The sequence below is a fragment of the Tachysurus fulvidraco genome, chromosome 4, assembly GCF_022655615.1.
Source record: "Tachysurus fulvidraco isolate hzauxx_2018 chromosome 4, HZAU_PFXX_2.0, whole genome shotgun sequence".
NCBI lineage: Eukaryota > Metazoa > Chordata > Actinopteri > Siluriformes > Bagridae > Tachysurus > Tachysurus fulvidraco.
This window is the reverse complement of record NC_062521.1, coordinates 10,912,278-10,928,243: the sequence shown is the minus strand read 5'-3', so window position 1 is coordinate 10,928,243 and position 15,966 is coordinate 10,912,278. Positions and strand designations below refer to the sequence as shown.

The 15,966-nt window shown below is 40.4% G+C and overlaps 1 protein-coding gene across 3 annotated transcripts in view; it reads left to right on the top strand.

Annotated features, from left to right (window-relative positions):
• The window catches only part of camkmt (calmodulin-lysine N-methyltransferase), a 103,685-nt gene extending 88,027 nt beyond the window's left edge, over positions 1-15,658 (top strand). The window contains exons 9-12 of one of the 3 annotated variants that reach the window (XR_003441111.2): positions 4,817-4,880; positions 7,591-7,722; positions 11,752-12,220; positions 12,335-15,658. Coding sequence is in view for 2 of the 3 variants with exons in the window: in XM_027150250.2 (XP_027006051.1) it covers positions 4,817-4,880; positions 7,591-7,722; positions 12,335-12,427 (289 nt within the window). In the remaining variant the exon portion in view is untranslated. Of the gene's footprint in view, positions 1-4,816; positions 4,881-7,590; positions 7,723-11,660; positions 12,221-12,334 lie in introns of those variants that run through there. The other 2 variants (XM_027150250.2, XM_047812216.1) reach the window with 2 other exon arrangements.
• The last annotated feature ends 308 nt before the right edge of the window (positions 15,659-15,966 follow it).

Here is a 15,966-nt window from a genome sequence, read left to right as displayed (position 1 = left end):
CCTGATCTCTGCATCTCACTTAATCACACGAAGAACTCTAACATCCCATTCCGGCTCCATCTACAACAACACAAAACATTTACTCCACATTCACAAGTTTAATATCAAGAGTAAACTGTCAACAGGTAGTGCAGCTCTCCGAGTTTGTCGCTGCTTGCATCACTGATGAAACTACAAAACTATCATATCTCACCCTGTAGCAGCTTTTTCAGACACAATATGTCCACACCCTCAATAACAGCTCACGGCTCGTTGGTCTGGTGATGGTGCGTTAATATCCACACTTGCGCAACGCTTATCAGATGGCAGCCTTCAGCCCAAGGCTGGCACCGTGTTACTTCCTCTTGGCTAACCCCGCCAGGCATTTTCATTTTTTCCCCAAATTGCCTTCTTTTTTCATGCTCGACGTCCCAGCAAATGGATGTCTTAGGCAAATTGCAAATAATTATGCCGGTGTGAGGAGCCGGAAGAGAGACTGAGAGCGAGAGAGAATAACACAAACATTTCAATTAGCTTGCTTCTTAACATAGATCTCAGTCCTGATTTGTTTTTTTTATCTTTGTTTAAAAAAAAAAAAAAGCAAAGCAATTCTTGCTAATTATGCAACACAGCCGACGTTACAGGAATGCTCACAGGATTATTAGCTGGGTTCGATTAGATCGCAGTTTCTGTAACCGTTTAAGGTTTAATGGCCTATGATTTGGCAGTTAATATCATTACAGTTACAATAATATGGAATTAAGACTGGAATTAAAAGTGTAGAATTTCAGAATAATTTGGTTTTGTTCTATAAAATGCTTAAGATACACTCTCTGCATAACTCAACAAACTACACAATGTATGTGTACATGGAAAATCCAAGCCTAGACATCGAGGGTAAAGAATTATGCACAAAAAAACGCATTAGCCTTCAGACTTATTATTGCATCAATAAATTGCTCATTACATGCACTAAGACTTATACAAAGTGTGCTTTATGTAACGTAAGAATCCGTATGAGTGGTGAACGTGTTGCAGGCAGCATAATGATACTGCTGATAATCTCAAAACCCCCAGCAAATCCTGCTATTATTCTAATGCCACAAAATGCCAGCTAATACACGGGTGACATGAACAGTAGAGCCAGTGTGTGGTGATTTGTGTGCAGTAAGAAGATTTGGTATGTGTGTGTATGTGGGCACGCATGAGAGCGCGAGCAGCACTGAACATGACTCACGCCGCTGTGGCCGTCCCCCCGTCGCTCCAGCCAGCCGCTCGCCCGTAATTGCCGTCATCAGTGGAGTGATCTCTCGGAGATTAATGAACATCACAGCAGCGGCGATCACCTGCGAAAAGGTCAACAGCCGTACTTCTGCTTCCATTAATTACAGTCTTTCAGGCAGACGCCCAGGAACGCAGCATCTAACGTCGAGACCCTCGCACCGGGGGGGTAGAAGGAGAAAGAGCCAGAGATGGAGTTTAGACACATGCGTTTACGGCATACTTTATGTCTCTTGCTCATTAAGCCTGCCTGCCTTCTTGCACAATGTGTATTACTTATTTGTCGTACCATTAGAGCCACTTTTAATAGTGCACATTCTGAACTGTACGGCTTGACGTGCATTTCTGTTTGTGCATGTACACTGAAGAAGCATTAAATTACATGGTTTGTCAGTCTGTTCCGTTAGTTTGACTAATCCCGCTGTTTGGATTGGGCCAGTAAAAGACATGAGAGGAATTTTTTTTTTAACAAAAAGCTTCACATGAATAGCACAGGCACTAGAAAGGAAACCAGTGTGAGTAAGGATGACCAAAGAAAAAAAAACAAGCAACAACCATCCAAAAAGGAAAGGTTTACTCTCTAAGCATTGCTAATATCAGTCATCTGATTAGAATAAGCTGCTAAACAACACTGTATCGTTCGGAGGAGTAATCAGTAAATGCTTTTCTTGGCCAAGTTTCTTGGCTATACCTGTCAGGGTCCAGGCTGTGGCAGGTTTGGATTATTCCAGATTAAGTGTGGAAGTGGGGTCAGAATGGCAAACCACTCTCTGGAACTCAAGGCAGATTATGTTCAACATAATCTGAGGGATTCCACGTCGAGATTAACCCAGTTAGGCTTCTCCGAGGAAAGATCTGTGAATTTGTTTCTTCCTGTAGTATACCTCCTGTCTTATGTTTGTGTTAAAGAAAGAGTGGACTTCATAAGAAAATGTAAAGCTGAAGAATACCGTTCTTCCTGGAAATGTTTCCCAAAACAAGGGGGGGATTAACTTGGTGATTGATTCAGTAAAATGTAGGCGTATAGCTTAAGAATATATTTCTTGTTTAGCTGAATATTTTCCAAAAGTGGGCTCTAGGTATGTGGGTGTCTCAGCCAGCTCTTTAGCTCCCTAGGTTATGAATCGGTATATCATGTACACGAGTCAGGACACTGGTAAGGCTCATGGCTCATTACACTTTAAGACACTGCTGACTCAATTTCTGGCAACGTTCTTATTTTTTTATTTAAGTTTTCACACATTTCTATTATGCCAGCTCAAGCAGACCCTATATAGAACAAATCAAATAAAGTTAAAAATCTACTTACATTTGTAGACAAAGTTGGCTGTGAGTCTGTCCACCATTGCTTTCCAGCGGAAAGACTTCAATATGACATTTTAAAATATCCCTCAAAATGGTTAATTCCCTAATTTAGAGAACACATCCTATGTTTTTCCTGCTTGTATAATGGGAATATTATTTAATTTACATTATTTCCTGTCCATAGTCACCCAGATGAGGATGGGTTTCCTTCTGAGTCGGGTTCCGCTCAAGGTTTCTTTCTCATATCATCTCAGGGAGTTTTTCCTTGCCACCATCACCTCAGGCTTGCTCATTAGGGATAGATGTTAGAGATAAATAATAGTTTATTTTTTAATGTGAGAGAGTGAGAGAGAGAGAGAGAGGGAGAGAGAGAGAGAGAGAGAGAGAGAGAGAGAGAGAGAGAGAGAGAGAGAGAGAGAGAAAGAAAGCTGAAGTATCTGGAAGAAACTCTTGAACCATGGGGAGAACATTCAAACTCCACACATACAATCGAATTGTGATTTTCATTCAGGATTTCATCATCTCAAACATATTTAAGCTGTTTTTATATTGATATTAGAAGCTAGGATTTGGGGTTATTTGTCATATTGGTATATTATTAGGATGTAGATTAAGGATAATTTACACATGAGTATCGTTCATAAAATAATAACAGAGATTTAGGCTAACAATAATTATGGCCATACCATTTGCATGACTGACAGGTGGATAAGAGGATATAAACCAGGAAGTGCCATAGTCAGAGTAGGAAGGGAGCTTTATGTAAGTTGAGGTCAACACTTGCACGATTTTGTCCGTCAGTTCGACTTCTATTGTCCACTCTGACCTGCTCCTCCCAAAACATCGGGTGAACAGTTCAGCCATTGATAAAACACTGTGTTAAGCACTGCACGTGAGAATAAAGGTCATCTCCAAATCTCTGATTCTTCTACTCGAATGACCCACAGGATGACTGAGTGGAATCTGTTCACCATCAGGACTGATTGCAGTGTTTTCAATATACAAGTTTAGTACAATACTCGAAATAGACTCTAACTACAGATGGAGCAGCAGTGATATACTGTAGTGCAGTGTCATTACTATGTATACATGTTTGATTTAGTTACTTTTTTTTTACTGTAATTGTAACTTGCTTGGGTTTTAATGGAGAGTTGTTGTTAGTATTGTTAACACTTCTTATACGAGTGTCTTAGAGAGAGAACGGTAGTGAGAGAGAGATAGCGAGAGAATGAGAGAGAGAGAGAGAAAGAGAGAGAGAGAGAGAGAGAGAGAGAGAGAGAGAGAGAGAGAGAGAGAGAGAGAGAGAGAGAGAGAGAGAGGAGTAAGACTATATAGTGCAATAGGACAAAGGCTAAAGTCTTTTTTCTTCATGTTGCTCTCAATGATTCCTCAGACTGAAATCAGCAGCCAAAACAGAGCTCATGCTCAGCCACTCATAAACACACACACACACACACACACACACACACACACACACACACACACACACACACACACACACACACACACACACACACACACACATTCACTACACTGCCTGTCTCACAAATAGTTACACACTACTGCACATTTGTACATATACTAACAGTGATTAGCTTACTCTCAATTACACATAAGCACTCAAGCAGAAATGACTGCTACATAAACACTCTCATTCCTATTCTCTCTCTCTCTCACACACACACACACACACACACACACACACACACACACACACACACACACACACACAAACACACGAGTACTCATGCATGTGCCTGCCATAGTTCAAACAAAAAAAACGAAACACATGGGTATTGACAGTTTCTGAAGAAAGTCATCACAACACTACAATTTTGTCATAAGCTTGTCACACTAAATGTTCATTCCTTTTATCAGGAACCAGCTACCACTGCCCGATAAAATGTGCATGTGTGGGTTTCACGGAAGACAGACAGTTCTTGTGCACATGCATAAATCTGGCTTTTTAGACACATCTGGATTGTGTATTTTAGCATATGATGAAAGGAATATTCCTGGCCTAAGCAAATTGTGTGTACATTTACATATCTGCTAGAGATAGAATATTAGTACTACAAAGTGATTTCCCAATTGATGGTGGAATCTTTCATAAACAAAAAATAAATAGCCTACTGCTTTATCTCGATGTACTATCATTGACATACATTCTAATCTCTCTCTCTCTCTCTCTCTCTCTCTCTCTCTCTCTCTCTCTCTCTCTCTCTCTCTCTTCATCTTATTTCTCTCATAGCCTGTTTCTCGACCAGTACCGAGCCTGCCTGGTCGACGCATTGAGGAGATTACTGCGGCCTGATGTAAGTGCGTGCGTGTGTGTGTGTGTGTGTGTGTGTGTGTGTGTGTGTGTGTGTGTGTGTGTGTGTGTGTGTGTGTGTGTGTGTGTGTGTGCGCTTGCATGTGCTCTTGTATTCTTAGTTTAATTAGGCACTGAGTGCTGATTGAGGGAGTAATAGTACGGCAGGGTTCATATCATGTAATACTTTAATACTTATTATGTTCTACTTGAATTGGGTTTTCTCATATTTGATGCTCAGCTTTATCAGCTCTGTGATAAGAGCCGCTCCAGCCTGAGCCCCAGTAAATGAAAAAGCTTTAAAGATGGCAACAGATTTGTTGCAAGATTTTTTCACCCACAAGTCCTTCATGATGGATGTCTTCATAAAAAAAAGTGTGTTTGTATGAGAGAGCGAGAGAGAGAGAGAGAGAGAGAGAGAGAGAGAGAGAGAGAGAGAGAGAGAGATACTGTTTGCCAGTGGTTTGATTATTCTGATTTCTATGCTTATGTTTACACTCTTCAAATCTCCTCTCCTCTCTCTCTCTCTCTCTCTCTCTCTCTCTCTCTCTCTCTCTCTCTCTCTCTCTCTCTCTCTCTCTCTCTGTCTATCTGTCTGACCATCTGAGACCTTTTCGAATCCATACAGTCATATTTGGGAGCTGAAGTAATAGGCGCTCTCACCATTTAATGAATTGTGTTTTGAGTGTATAAACGATAACGCTCTCACATATTCAAGAGATGGAGCTATTTATTTTGTCATTAAAACAGTATAGAGTGAAACATTATTAATAGCCAAAAGCATGCCTATGCCGGCCAATTGCATTTTGGAAAAGCAATTAATTTTCCTTTAATGGCTCTAATTTCTATTTCAAAATGAAAGTGAACGAGTCGGCTCGCACAGCCAGAGATTACCATAGCTGTAAGAGAATGTGTGTTTTCAGCTCACAGCCAAACATAAAGGCTAATAAACTGCTGAAGGAATGAGCCTGTCCAACTCTCGTGCTTGTTTTTGTTGTTTGTTTGTTTCATTTGTGTCCAGGCCTCAATTTAATTGAAACAATAAAATGTTAGAAAATATGAAATCGTATTTAATGCTGAAGGATTTCAAAGAAACTTTGAACCCTTGAGTAATCCTCTTAGCACGGCTGGTCGTCCACGGCCTGTTGATCTATAAAGGGTGGGGATGAGCAATTGATTGGATTAGTCGAGCTTTAATCTTTTTGTTTATTATCTAATATAATACCTGGGAGAAATCAAATAGAATGTAATGATGCAAACCACCACTTGCGGTGAAGCTGCGTTTGATGCCGTGTCTCTTCCATTGATGCGTCACAGCCGGATAGAGCTTAGATCTTTAATCACACTCATAATTTATTATTGCAAGTGTTATTCGGATGACTTCTCTTATTCTTCTCTTCTCTTCTCTTGGAGACGAAACTTATTTTAGCTTCTCTTTGCTGTATGGAATCATCATTTCTAGGTTATTTTTAATACACATAATATTTAATTTAGTTTTAATGAATAGTTTTCATTCCTATCCCAAGACATTTTTTAAATACTTTATTACTTTACTGTTAATTTTATGAGTGACCATGAAGAAGAATTTACAGAAAAAAATGCAAGCAATCCACTTTAAATGGTCATCATTTAACCAACAGTGTAATCTCCATATCTACTAGAGTTAAAGTATTAGTACTACAAAACTTTTAACACTCTGATGGTGGAACAAAAATTTCTTTCACTTTCTCCTCTGTCTCTCTTTCACCCTCTCCACTCTCTCTCTCTCTCACACACACACACACACACACACACACACACACACACACACACACACACACACACACACACACTCTCTCTCTCTCACTCTCTCTCACACTCTCTCTCTCACACACACACACACACACACACACACACACACACACTCTCTCTCTCTCTCTCTCTCACACACACACACACACACACACACACACACACACTCTCTCTCTCTCTCTCTCTCTCTCTCTCTCTCTCACACACACACACACACACACACTCTCTCTCTCCCTCTTTCTCTCCACTCTCTCTCTCTCTCTCTCTCTCTCTCTCTCTCTCTCTCTCTCTCACACACACCACATTAAAAACAAATCTGCAGTGTGTGCTATTAGATATACATATACACACATATTATTGGCTTGTTTTTATGGACATGTGTGGAAAAGCTTGTGGGGACATTTGGCTGGTCCCCACAAAGAGTTAAACTTTGGGATGTTTTAGTTATTTGTTTTAGATTTTGCAGATTATAAAAAAACAAACAAGTACTGCACATTACCTGCACATTAACACACAAATGAGGATGAAGTTCCCTTCTGAATCTGGTTCCTCTCAAGGTTTCTTCCTCACATCAGCTCAGGGACTTTGCCACCGTCGCCCCAGGCTTGTCATTAGAGATAAATGTTAGATATAAATAGCAACTTAATTTAAAACTTTAATCTTTAACATTTTAATTTTGTTTCTATACTTATGTAAAGCTACTTTAAGACAATATGAATTGTTGAAAGTGCTATGCAAATAAATTAAATTAAAAAAAAAGAGCCAAAGTTGTGGCAGTAAACACTGCATTTTTTTGTTTTTACTAGAACGTTTTCGCACAGATAGTAAGAAAAATGTGTGTGTATGTGTGTGTGTGTGTGTGTGTGTGTGTGTGTGTGTGTGTGTGTGTGTGTGTGTGTGTGTGTGTGTGTGTGTGTGTTTAGGGCACAGCATTAGTGTTTGCTCCTTCGAGAGGAGACACGCTGACAGAATTCTGTAGCTTGGCAGAAAGAGCAGGACTCCTTGTGTGCCGCTATAACAACTACGACTCACTCATATGGGACTTGCATATAAAGGTAGGTGTTTATCGACTAAAATCTTAAATGTGTGTACTTTGTTCTGTGTGAAGTGTCGGTATAATAAATTTAATTGAATAATTTACTTCAATTTCAGTAGTGTGTGGGGTGCTGGAGGTGAAGGTTGTGTGTCCATAGCATGTGTATGAGTGCTTCAACATCCTCTGCACTTAACCTGTGATAAAAACCACAATCTAAAGCTAAAAAGAAAGACTCTCAGGAGACAAACCCTATACATGAGTGAGCAATAGAAATGGAGTGGTAGTCAGTGCCCTTGTCATCATGCCCATCTATCACCCCAAGCACATGGCTGGCAGCAGCAACCACGGAGTCCAGCTGGTTAACAGCTGGTTAATGGCACTGGCTGCCATTTTCAGCTGTGGAGGAAGCTGTGAGGACCCATTAGGCCCCATAGGCCTGACGGGAAGACCTGCCCATGCCTGAGGAAAATGGACCTGGCACTAAGTGATTTGGGCTTTATTTCCACAGCCCTTTGAGTGGCCACTCCACCACTGGTCGTGGGTGGCCCAAAGTGGGTGCCTAAAAATAAAAAAGAAACACAAAACAACAACAAAAAAAAGACACTACGTGAGTAAATTTAGAGCTGTCGGTGACCAGAGAGGGAGGGAGAGACGCATGCAAAACCGAGCGATAGTTCAAGGGAAAGAGAAAAAGTTAGAGAGGGAAGGGAAAAGCCTTACTCATTGCACACTGCATAGGAAATCAGAAGATGACGAAGAACCAGTCTCTGTATTATTCTGAGACAAATGTGTCATTCTCAACACGTCAGCTCTATCAGGAACTGCATGATGAAATCATTTCAAAGCTTCATTTTAGGTTACTTCATTCTCACTGCCCTCATGTAACACATTAACACAATAGCCGAAACACCAGGAGCGAATAATCTTCTCTGTAGCATTATGGGAAGAGTGTGTGTGTGTGTGTGTGTGTGTGTGTGTGTGTGTGTGTGTGTGTGTGTGTGTGTGTGTGTGTGTGTGTGTGTGTGTGTGTGTGTGTGTGTGTGTGTGTGTGTGCGCGCGCAGTGGTAAAAGATAATGGCAACTGAGCAAGGAAATTAGGAAGCTTGCAATATTTCACTGACTAAAATGGTGATTTATACTATTGGGATTTTATATATGGATATAACATTTACTCTGGGATATGCCTAAACCTACACACACACACACACACACACACACACACACACACACACACACACACACACACACACACACACACACACACACACACACACACACACACACACACACACACACACACACACACACACACACACACACACACACACTACAGCTCTCCTGTGGACCTGAAGACCTTAGACATACTGAACAAGGAACAGACCACCTACTGTGTGGATAATGATGATAAATGGTGTCAAGTGTTCTACTACTGCTACCTGTGTGTGTGTGTGTGTGTGTTTGTGTGTGTGTGTGTGTGTGTGTGTGTGTGTGTGTGTGTGTGTGTGTGTGTGTGTGTGTGTGTGTGTGAGTGTAAGTTCATGCCTGTGTGTGTTATATAAGCTATATAAAAGCCAAAGCAAGACTATACATTATACTTCACTGAAAAAAGATCTTGCTGGTTTGTGAGTGCTAATAATATTATATGCAGTATTTAAATGCATGTTGGTGTTATCTGTGTTCTCACACTCTCTTACGCTGGTGACTCCTCAGCTGCAGTCTCTGATGTCTTGCAGATTGAGGCGTTTCCTTTGACCCCCAAAACCTTACTCTCCTCCCCACCAGCAAAGTGTTGAAAGATATGCAGAGGGGTGTAGAGGAGTGTGGATCTGTATGTGTGTGTGTGTGTGTGTGTGTGTGTGTGTGTGTGTGTGTGTGTGTGTGTGTGTGTGTGTGTGTGTGTGTGTGTGTGTGTGTGTGTGTGTGTGTGTGTGTGTGTGGCTGTGGCTGTGGCTGTGGTGAGGGGGCTGCATGTTATCCTCTTATCCCCACTGTTCTGGAATAGAGTTGCAGCAGCTGGAGGACTGCAAGCCGCCTGATAATGCCGCTATTTTCCGCCCGCCCGTCTTAATCTTGTTACTCAGTTGGTGGTGAAGAGAGAGTCATGAATTTTAATTCTGACAGCCCCCCCCTCTATAAACACACACATAAATCACACATGCAAACACATCACACACAAGTGTGCCTTAATGTTGGCTTTCCCTTTTCCAGCTTTTCCTCTACTGATCCTCCCTCATGTCCTCTCTCAATCCAGCTGTCTGTCCATTTCTGGAGCTAAGGTTTACACATGCTGATGTTCAGTGTGTCCCTTATTCTCCCAGGAGCTAGTTTAGCAGCTGAAAGAGGAAAAAACAGAGAAGTAGAGGGAGGTGTGGGGGAGTGGCAGTACAATAAATGCCCCGAATCTTGGCGGCAGTACGATTTAAAACGTACGAGCCGATTTATCCAGCCACCCATGAAGCTGGTTAGCAGCCTGTGATCAGGAGGAACAGCTTTGCTTGTTAAACTTTTCACCTCTGCATGCTAGTCGCCTCTCTCTCTCTCTCTCTCTCTCTCTCTCTCTCTCTCTCTCTCTCTCTCTCTCTCTCTCTCTCTCTCTCTCTCTCTCTCTCTCTCTCTCTCTCTCTCTCTCTCTCTCTCTCTATTTCTCTCTCTCTCTCTTCCCATAAGCTTCTTTCTTATATCACTCTCCCACACTTTATCTCTCTTTCTCACACCCCCACCTCTCTCACACACTCTCTCTGCCTCTTAGCTGTGAGATTTGAATGTAGAGCATGTTGGTCCCTGCAGTGGGTTTAGTGTTGGCCGACTGGCCATCCTGATTACCGAGAGGTCACGGGTTCAACCACCGGCCGCTGCGTGGAGGAGGTGGAGAGAGCGATAACGCACATGAAGTCCAAGAGGGGAGTCTTTCATCTGCCCTCCTCCAAGCCACAGAGCAAGAAAAGCCATGGCAGGGTTTATACACTGTGAATTTATGAACTGCAGCTTGTGGGCTGTTTTTGCATGTAGGATATATTCGGACTGTTTTGACCAATCAAATGACCCACATTTTTTCACACCTGCAAATTTGTATCTATTCAGATGTGTCATGAAATCATATGAGGTTAGCGTTGGTGACTTTTATATAAGGTTTCGCTTTTATCACATCAAATTTAAATGAGTAGAACTTTGTGGTCAACTTGTCATACTCATTTGTTGAAGTTTTGTTATCATTTGTCAGACCTCTGTAACAATAGGAAAATCTAAAACGAACACTTTTTGAAAATGGTTATTTTATTCGAAACAATTGGAAAGACAAATTTAAATATTATGCATTCGAAATTAAAATGTACTCGATCTCAGATAGAGATTTACATTGTCCTCGGTGCTCTGATCAAATTAACCACTTTTGTATATCAGTAGCTATGTGTATAGTGTCACATGGATAGGGGAATATACTCTTTTTTTTATACAGTTCCCTGCATCATAACAATACTGAGTCACATGACTTCAATTTTACCAAACTGTAAAAATCTGACAAAATCATATCAAGGGAAATAATCCATATGAAATAATTCTAAACAAGTTCTCCAAGCTGTTGATGCATTAAATCATATCAATAATTTCACATTATTCATAAACAGTGATGAAATCTAATCTGCATACTTGTTAAAGGCCCCGGCTTTAGTTTTCTTCACTAAACGATGGAAATAAATGCAACTTTAATTTCATGGTCTAGCTGTGTATTTATCATGCAGCTTAAAATATCTTGTGGTTCAGACCAACGCTTTAATACTTCGAGATGACATTTTAGTTGCACTTTAGTTGTTTATTTTTTTAAACTCAATATTCAAGCCTGGAATAAGGAGTGTGTGTATGTCAGGTTTGCTCTCCGTGTAAAGGGTTGTGATTTTCATAACCGGATTGCACAGTACTCGTTGAGCCCACATGGCAGATGTGTTTATGTTTGTGCTGCAGGCAAGCCGATCGCCGGGACAGGGCATGGCTCGGCTGGCAGAGAGGAGCGAGCTGGCAGTAATGGTGTGTTGTTTGTTTTGGGACTGTTAAGGAAAAGTGGCCCCTGAGGGCCTGTAGCCTGCGATGGATGATGTCTCTCGTGCAGACACCTCGGCTGTGAGTCATTGTGGAGCAGTTGTGAAGAGTGGTACTCGGTGTCTGTCCTGGAGTGCTCACTGTGATGATATGAGCCGAGTGTGAAGAAGAGGGAAGAAACAGGACCACCGGGTGCAGGGAAGTTAGTTCCTCATGTGTGTTCTTTTGGATGATAAGGTTTAGCGAGAAGTAAAAGAAGCAGGATTTTCCAAATGAAAGTTGAAGTGAATTAAGAAAAACGTTCCAAAATAAAGTCGAATCCAAAATAGCAGAACAAGTGCAAAGAAATGGATTTAATAGGACACTGAGTTTGAAATTTCATTGTGTGCTTAGACTCTTTTCAGTCACTGAAAACCCTCCCACAATCTTCATTTCATCTTCATACTTATATTCAGGAGGATTCAATTAGATACAGTAACTCAAAGGTGCCAGACACAAGTTCCCACACAGCTTCTTCTCAGTAATTGAATATGGTAATGTGTGCTGCTGTTAGCTCATGTTTATCTGTTTTTTTGTTTTGTTTTGTTTTGTATTTTTAGATGAAGAGAGAAGGAAAGGAGGCATATGACGAGAACATCCACTATCCTGTGCTGCTCACCCTCACCCACATCACCAGTCCACGTCTGCTATGAACCTGGCAGACCTCCGCTGTGCCACCCCTGGCTCTGCCACTGTGATACCCAGGGTTTACTTAACCTCGCCTTTTTTTCACTCTTATATCCATAATGCTTTTAAAAACACAGTATGTGTCGGTGTGTGTGTGTGGGATTCAGTTTGCTGTGTGAACTCATGCCTGACCTTGTTACTGTGCAATAAAAAAAGCCACACGGAGCACAGCCGTCTTCCTGTGTGTACTGAAAATAGCTTAACTCTAATATCTTTATATGGTGCAGTGAATATTGCTATTTTGAACAGGCACCTGACGGATGGATGGATGGGTGGGTGGGTGCTTAATGGCATGGCTTATTGCATAATAGTTGGCATAATTATGCACTTCAGGCATAAATCAATCCAATGCTACTGTGCATAATCACTGTTTTATTCTATTCATCATTTATCATTGAACGAGGATAGAAAATGTATGGAAAATCCTTCACATGCTGAAATTAAGGCACTTTTTTTTTTTTTTACTACTACACATTGTTCTGAAATGGCTTCACTAAACAAGCTTTCCTAAACATTTAAACATTCCATTCCAACTCTGTTTGCGGATAAACCCGGAAATTCACTGTGCAAGGAAATCACGCTTAGCTAGCCAGGATTTAAATGTCTTTACACGGATTGCATGTTTTTACTGTACAGCTTTTGCTAAACTGCTTCCGTATCCAATATGATGTTTGGAGGAAGATTTCCTAGCAAAGATAAAAAAAAAAGTAAATAAAAACATTTCCATCTAATATTTGGTGAAATATGTCAGATATTTGAACGTCATCTACACAGGGCCTTTATAATGCATTTGTAAGAATTGTATAATTATTTTACACAGCATTGCTGGAGAAATAATGAAAGGTTTATGGCGATATGTGTACGATGATGTTGGAGGTTTTATGCAGGTTTTTTTTACATGGAAACATACACACGATGTCCACTTTATTAGGAACCTGCTCATTGTGCACCTGCTTATTTATGCAGTTATCTAATCAAGACAATCATGTGGCAGCGGTACAATGCATACAATCATGCAGATACAGGTCAAAAGCTTTAGTTAATCACACCAAACCAGCATGGGGGGAAATGTGTGATCTCTGTGACTTAACTGTGGCCAAATGGGCTGGTTTCAGGATCTCCTGGGATTTCCACACAAAACAGTCTCTAGAGTTTATACAGAATCGTGTGAAAAACATAAAATACAGAGAGTCCTGTGGGTAAAAACGTCTTATTGCTATGAGAGGCCAGAGGAAAATGACCAGATTCATGGTTCAAGCTGCCAAGAAGGACACAGAAACTCTTTCCAGTTATCACTCATTACAACTGGAGCGAGCAGAAAAGTATCTCAGTATGCACGAAACATCAAACCTTGAGGTTGTCCTGCTACAACAGCAGAACACAACATTGGGTTCCTCTCCTGTCAGCCAAGAATAGGAATCTGAGGCTTGCTGAGCGTGCTGAAGCATGCTGGGATGCTTTTCTACTCACCAGGGTTGTAAAAAGGGCTTATTCGAGTTGCTATAGACTTCCTGTCAGGTTATACCAGTTTGGTCATTCTCCTCTTATCTCACTTATCATCAAGGTGTTTCAGCCTGCAAACCTTCCTTACACAGGATGTTTATTTTTTGTTAAACTGGTGACTGGAGTGTGTTAAAAAAAATCCCAGGAGATCAGCAAATAAGAATCACCAACAATAACCATAGCATGGTCAGAGAGAAAACACTCTTTTCCAAATTCTGATGTTTGAAGTGATAATTAACTGATCTTCATCTGTATCTGCATGATTTTTATGCATTGCACTGCTGCCAGGTGATTGGTTGATTAAAGAACTGCATGAATATGATAGTGTTTACAGATGTTCCTCTTAAAGTGGAGGATGGGTGTAATTCTATACTCCTATAAGAAGCTGACACTCATAAAGAATTGCCGAGGAGTTTTTACAAATTTCGTATTTACAGTACGAAGCTTGTGTGCTGAATAAACGTATAACTCTGTTATTAAGCACTGCATGTATTTTCTCCAACTTGCATGAAGGTGCTGTTAGTAAATTGGGAAAGATTGATGACGAATGAAAAAAAATACTCTAAACACTTTTTGCTTAACCATCAACTCATAATAAAAATCGATGGACATTGTTCTCTTCATCCATGTTAAGACAAACTTAAATAAAATAAAAATATCTGATATCTTACACTCTTTGACATAAGCTTCTCAGAAATTTGCAGCAATGCTTTATAAAAACATCTTATAAAGGTTCTGTGTAGGTCCCTTTACAATAAAGTGTCACCGAATATATGTGGTTGTAGACGAAGTATGTTGTTAGCAGAAAAACACAATTTTGGCCCAAAACCCTTTTTATCTGTTTGTCATTATGGGCTGTTTACCAGAATTCGGGTGAGGCTACATCCGTCAGGTTTTTACCAGGCCGTCTCACACACACACACACACACACACACACACACACACACACACACACACACACACACACACACACACACACACACAAACATATCTGGAGAACTGAGTATCACTGGCTTCACTGTGACTCACTCTCGCTGCTCATCTTTTAAGTAAGGTTTTAAATGAGAATCATTCTGTCCACAGACCTCTACCTTTAGACCTTTACCACTGTTCTGGATTACTGTGTGTTATGTGGGTATGTTCAACCTTGTATTAGGCCGTGTTCAAATGAAGAAATGCAGTATGAATTTATAGGCTCTTCCACTATGTGGTCTATCTGAAACAGCCTTTCAAATCATGTATTCCAGGGGATCTATTTGTGTTAAGTAAGTACTCTATAATAAAAAAATAGGGGACAGGGTGTGTGGAGTTGTATTAGAGGCTTTCTAAACATTTTGACTGCCGTGTATTATTCCATTGAATACAAACTGTATTAGTACAGACTGTGTGTGATGCTGTTTTCTGAAATAAAGAATAATAACATATCAGGATGCAAAGTGTTAACATATTAAGTGTTTCATGTCCAGAATATTTGCATTCTATTCCTTTGCTCACTGTAAAAGCTGTTCAACTGTTTATAGTGAGATGAAAAATCATTCACGTGATGTCAGAGCTGTAACTTTTTGAGTTAATTGATCACCTTGTTTTTTCGGGGCTTCGTGTTTCTGCACTGTGACTGATGAGTCTAAAGTGATTGTTTTACACTAATGGAGCAGGTGCTTGTAATGACTGTGATTAAATCATTATTTGAAACATTTTTGTTTCTAGACCTTTTTTCCCCCCAGAAATGTTAGCTTTGCCACTAATTTATTTGGCATGCCATGTAAAATGTCTGTGTTTATTTTAGCTTTTATTATTTTCTTCCCTGAATACAAAAAGATAGTTAGAGATTTTATCAACCATGGCTGTAATATCTAGGATTTGTGATAGCAACTTATTGTAAGGTTTCAATGGTAATTATTAGCTGATGAATAACATAAAACTTACACCGTTTACAGTACATGTACTGTATTTGACAGACAGACAGACAGACAAATAGATATATAGATAGATAGATAGATAG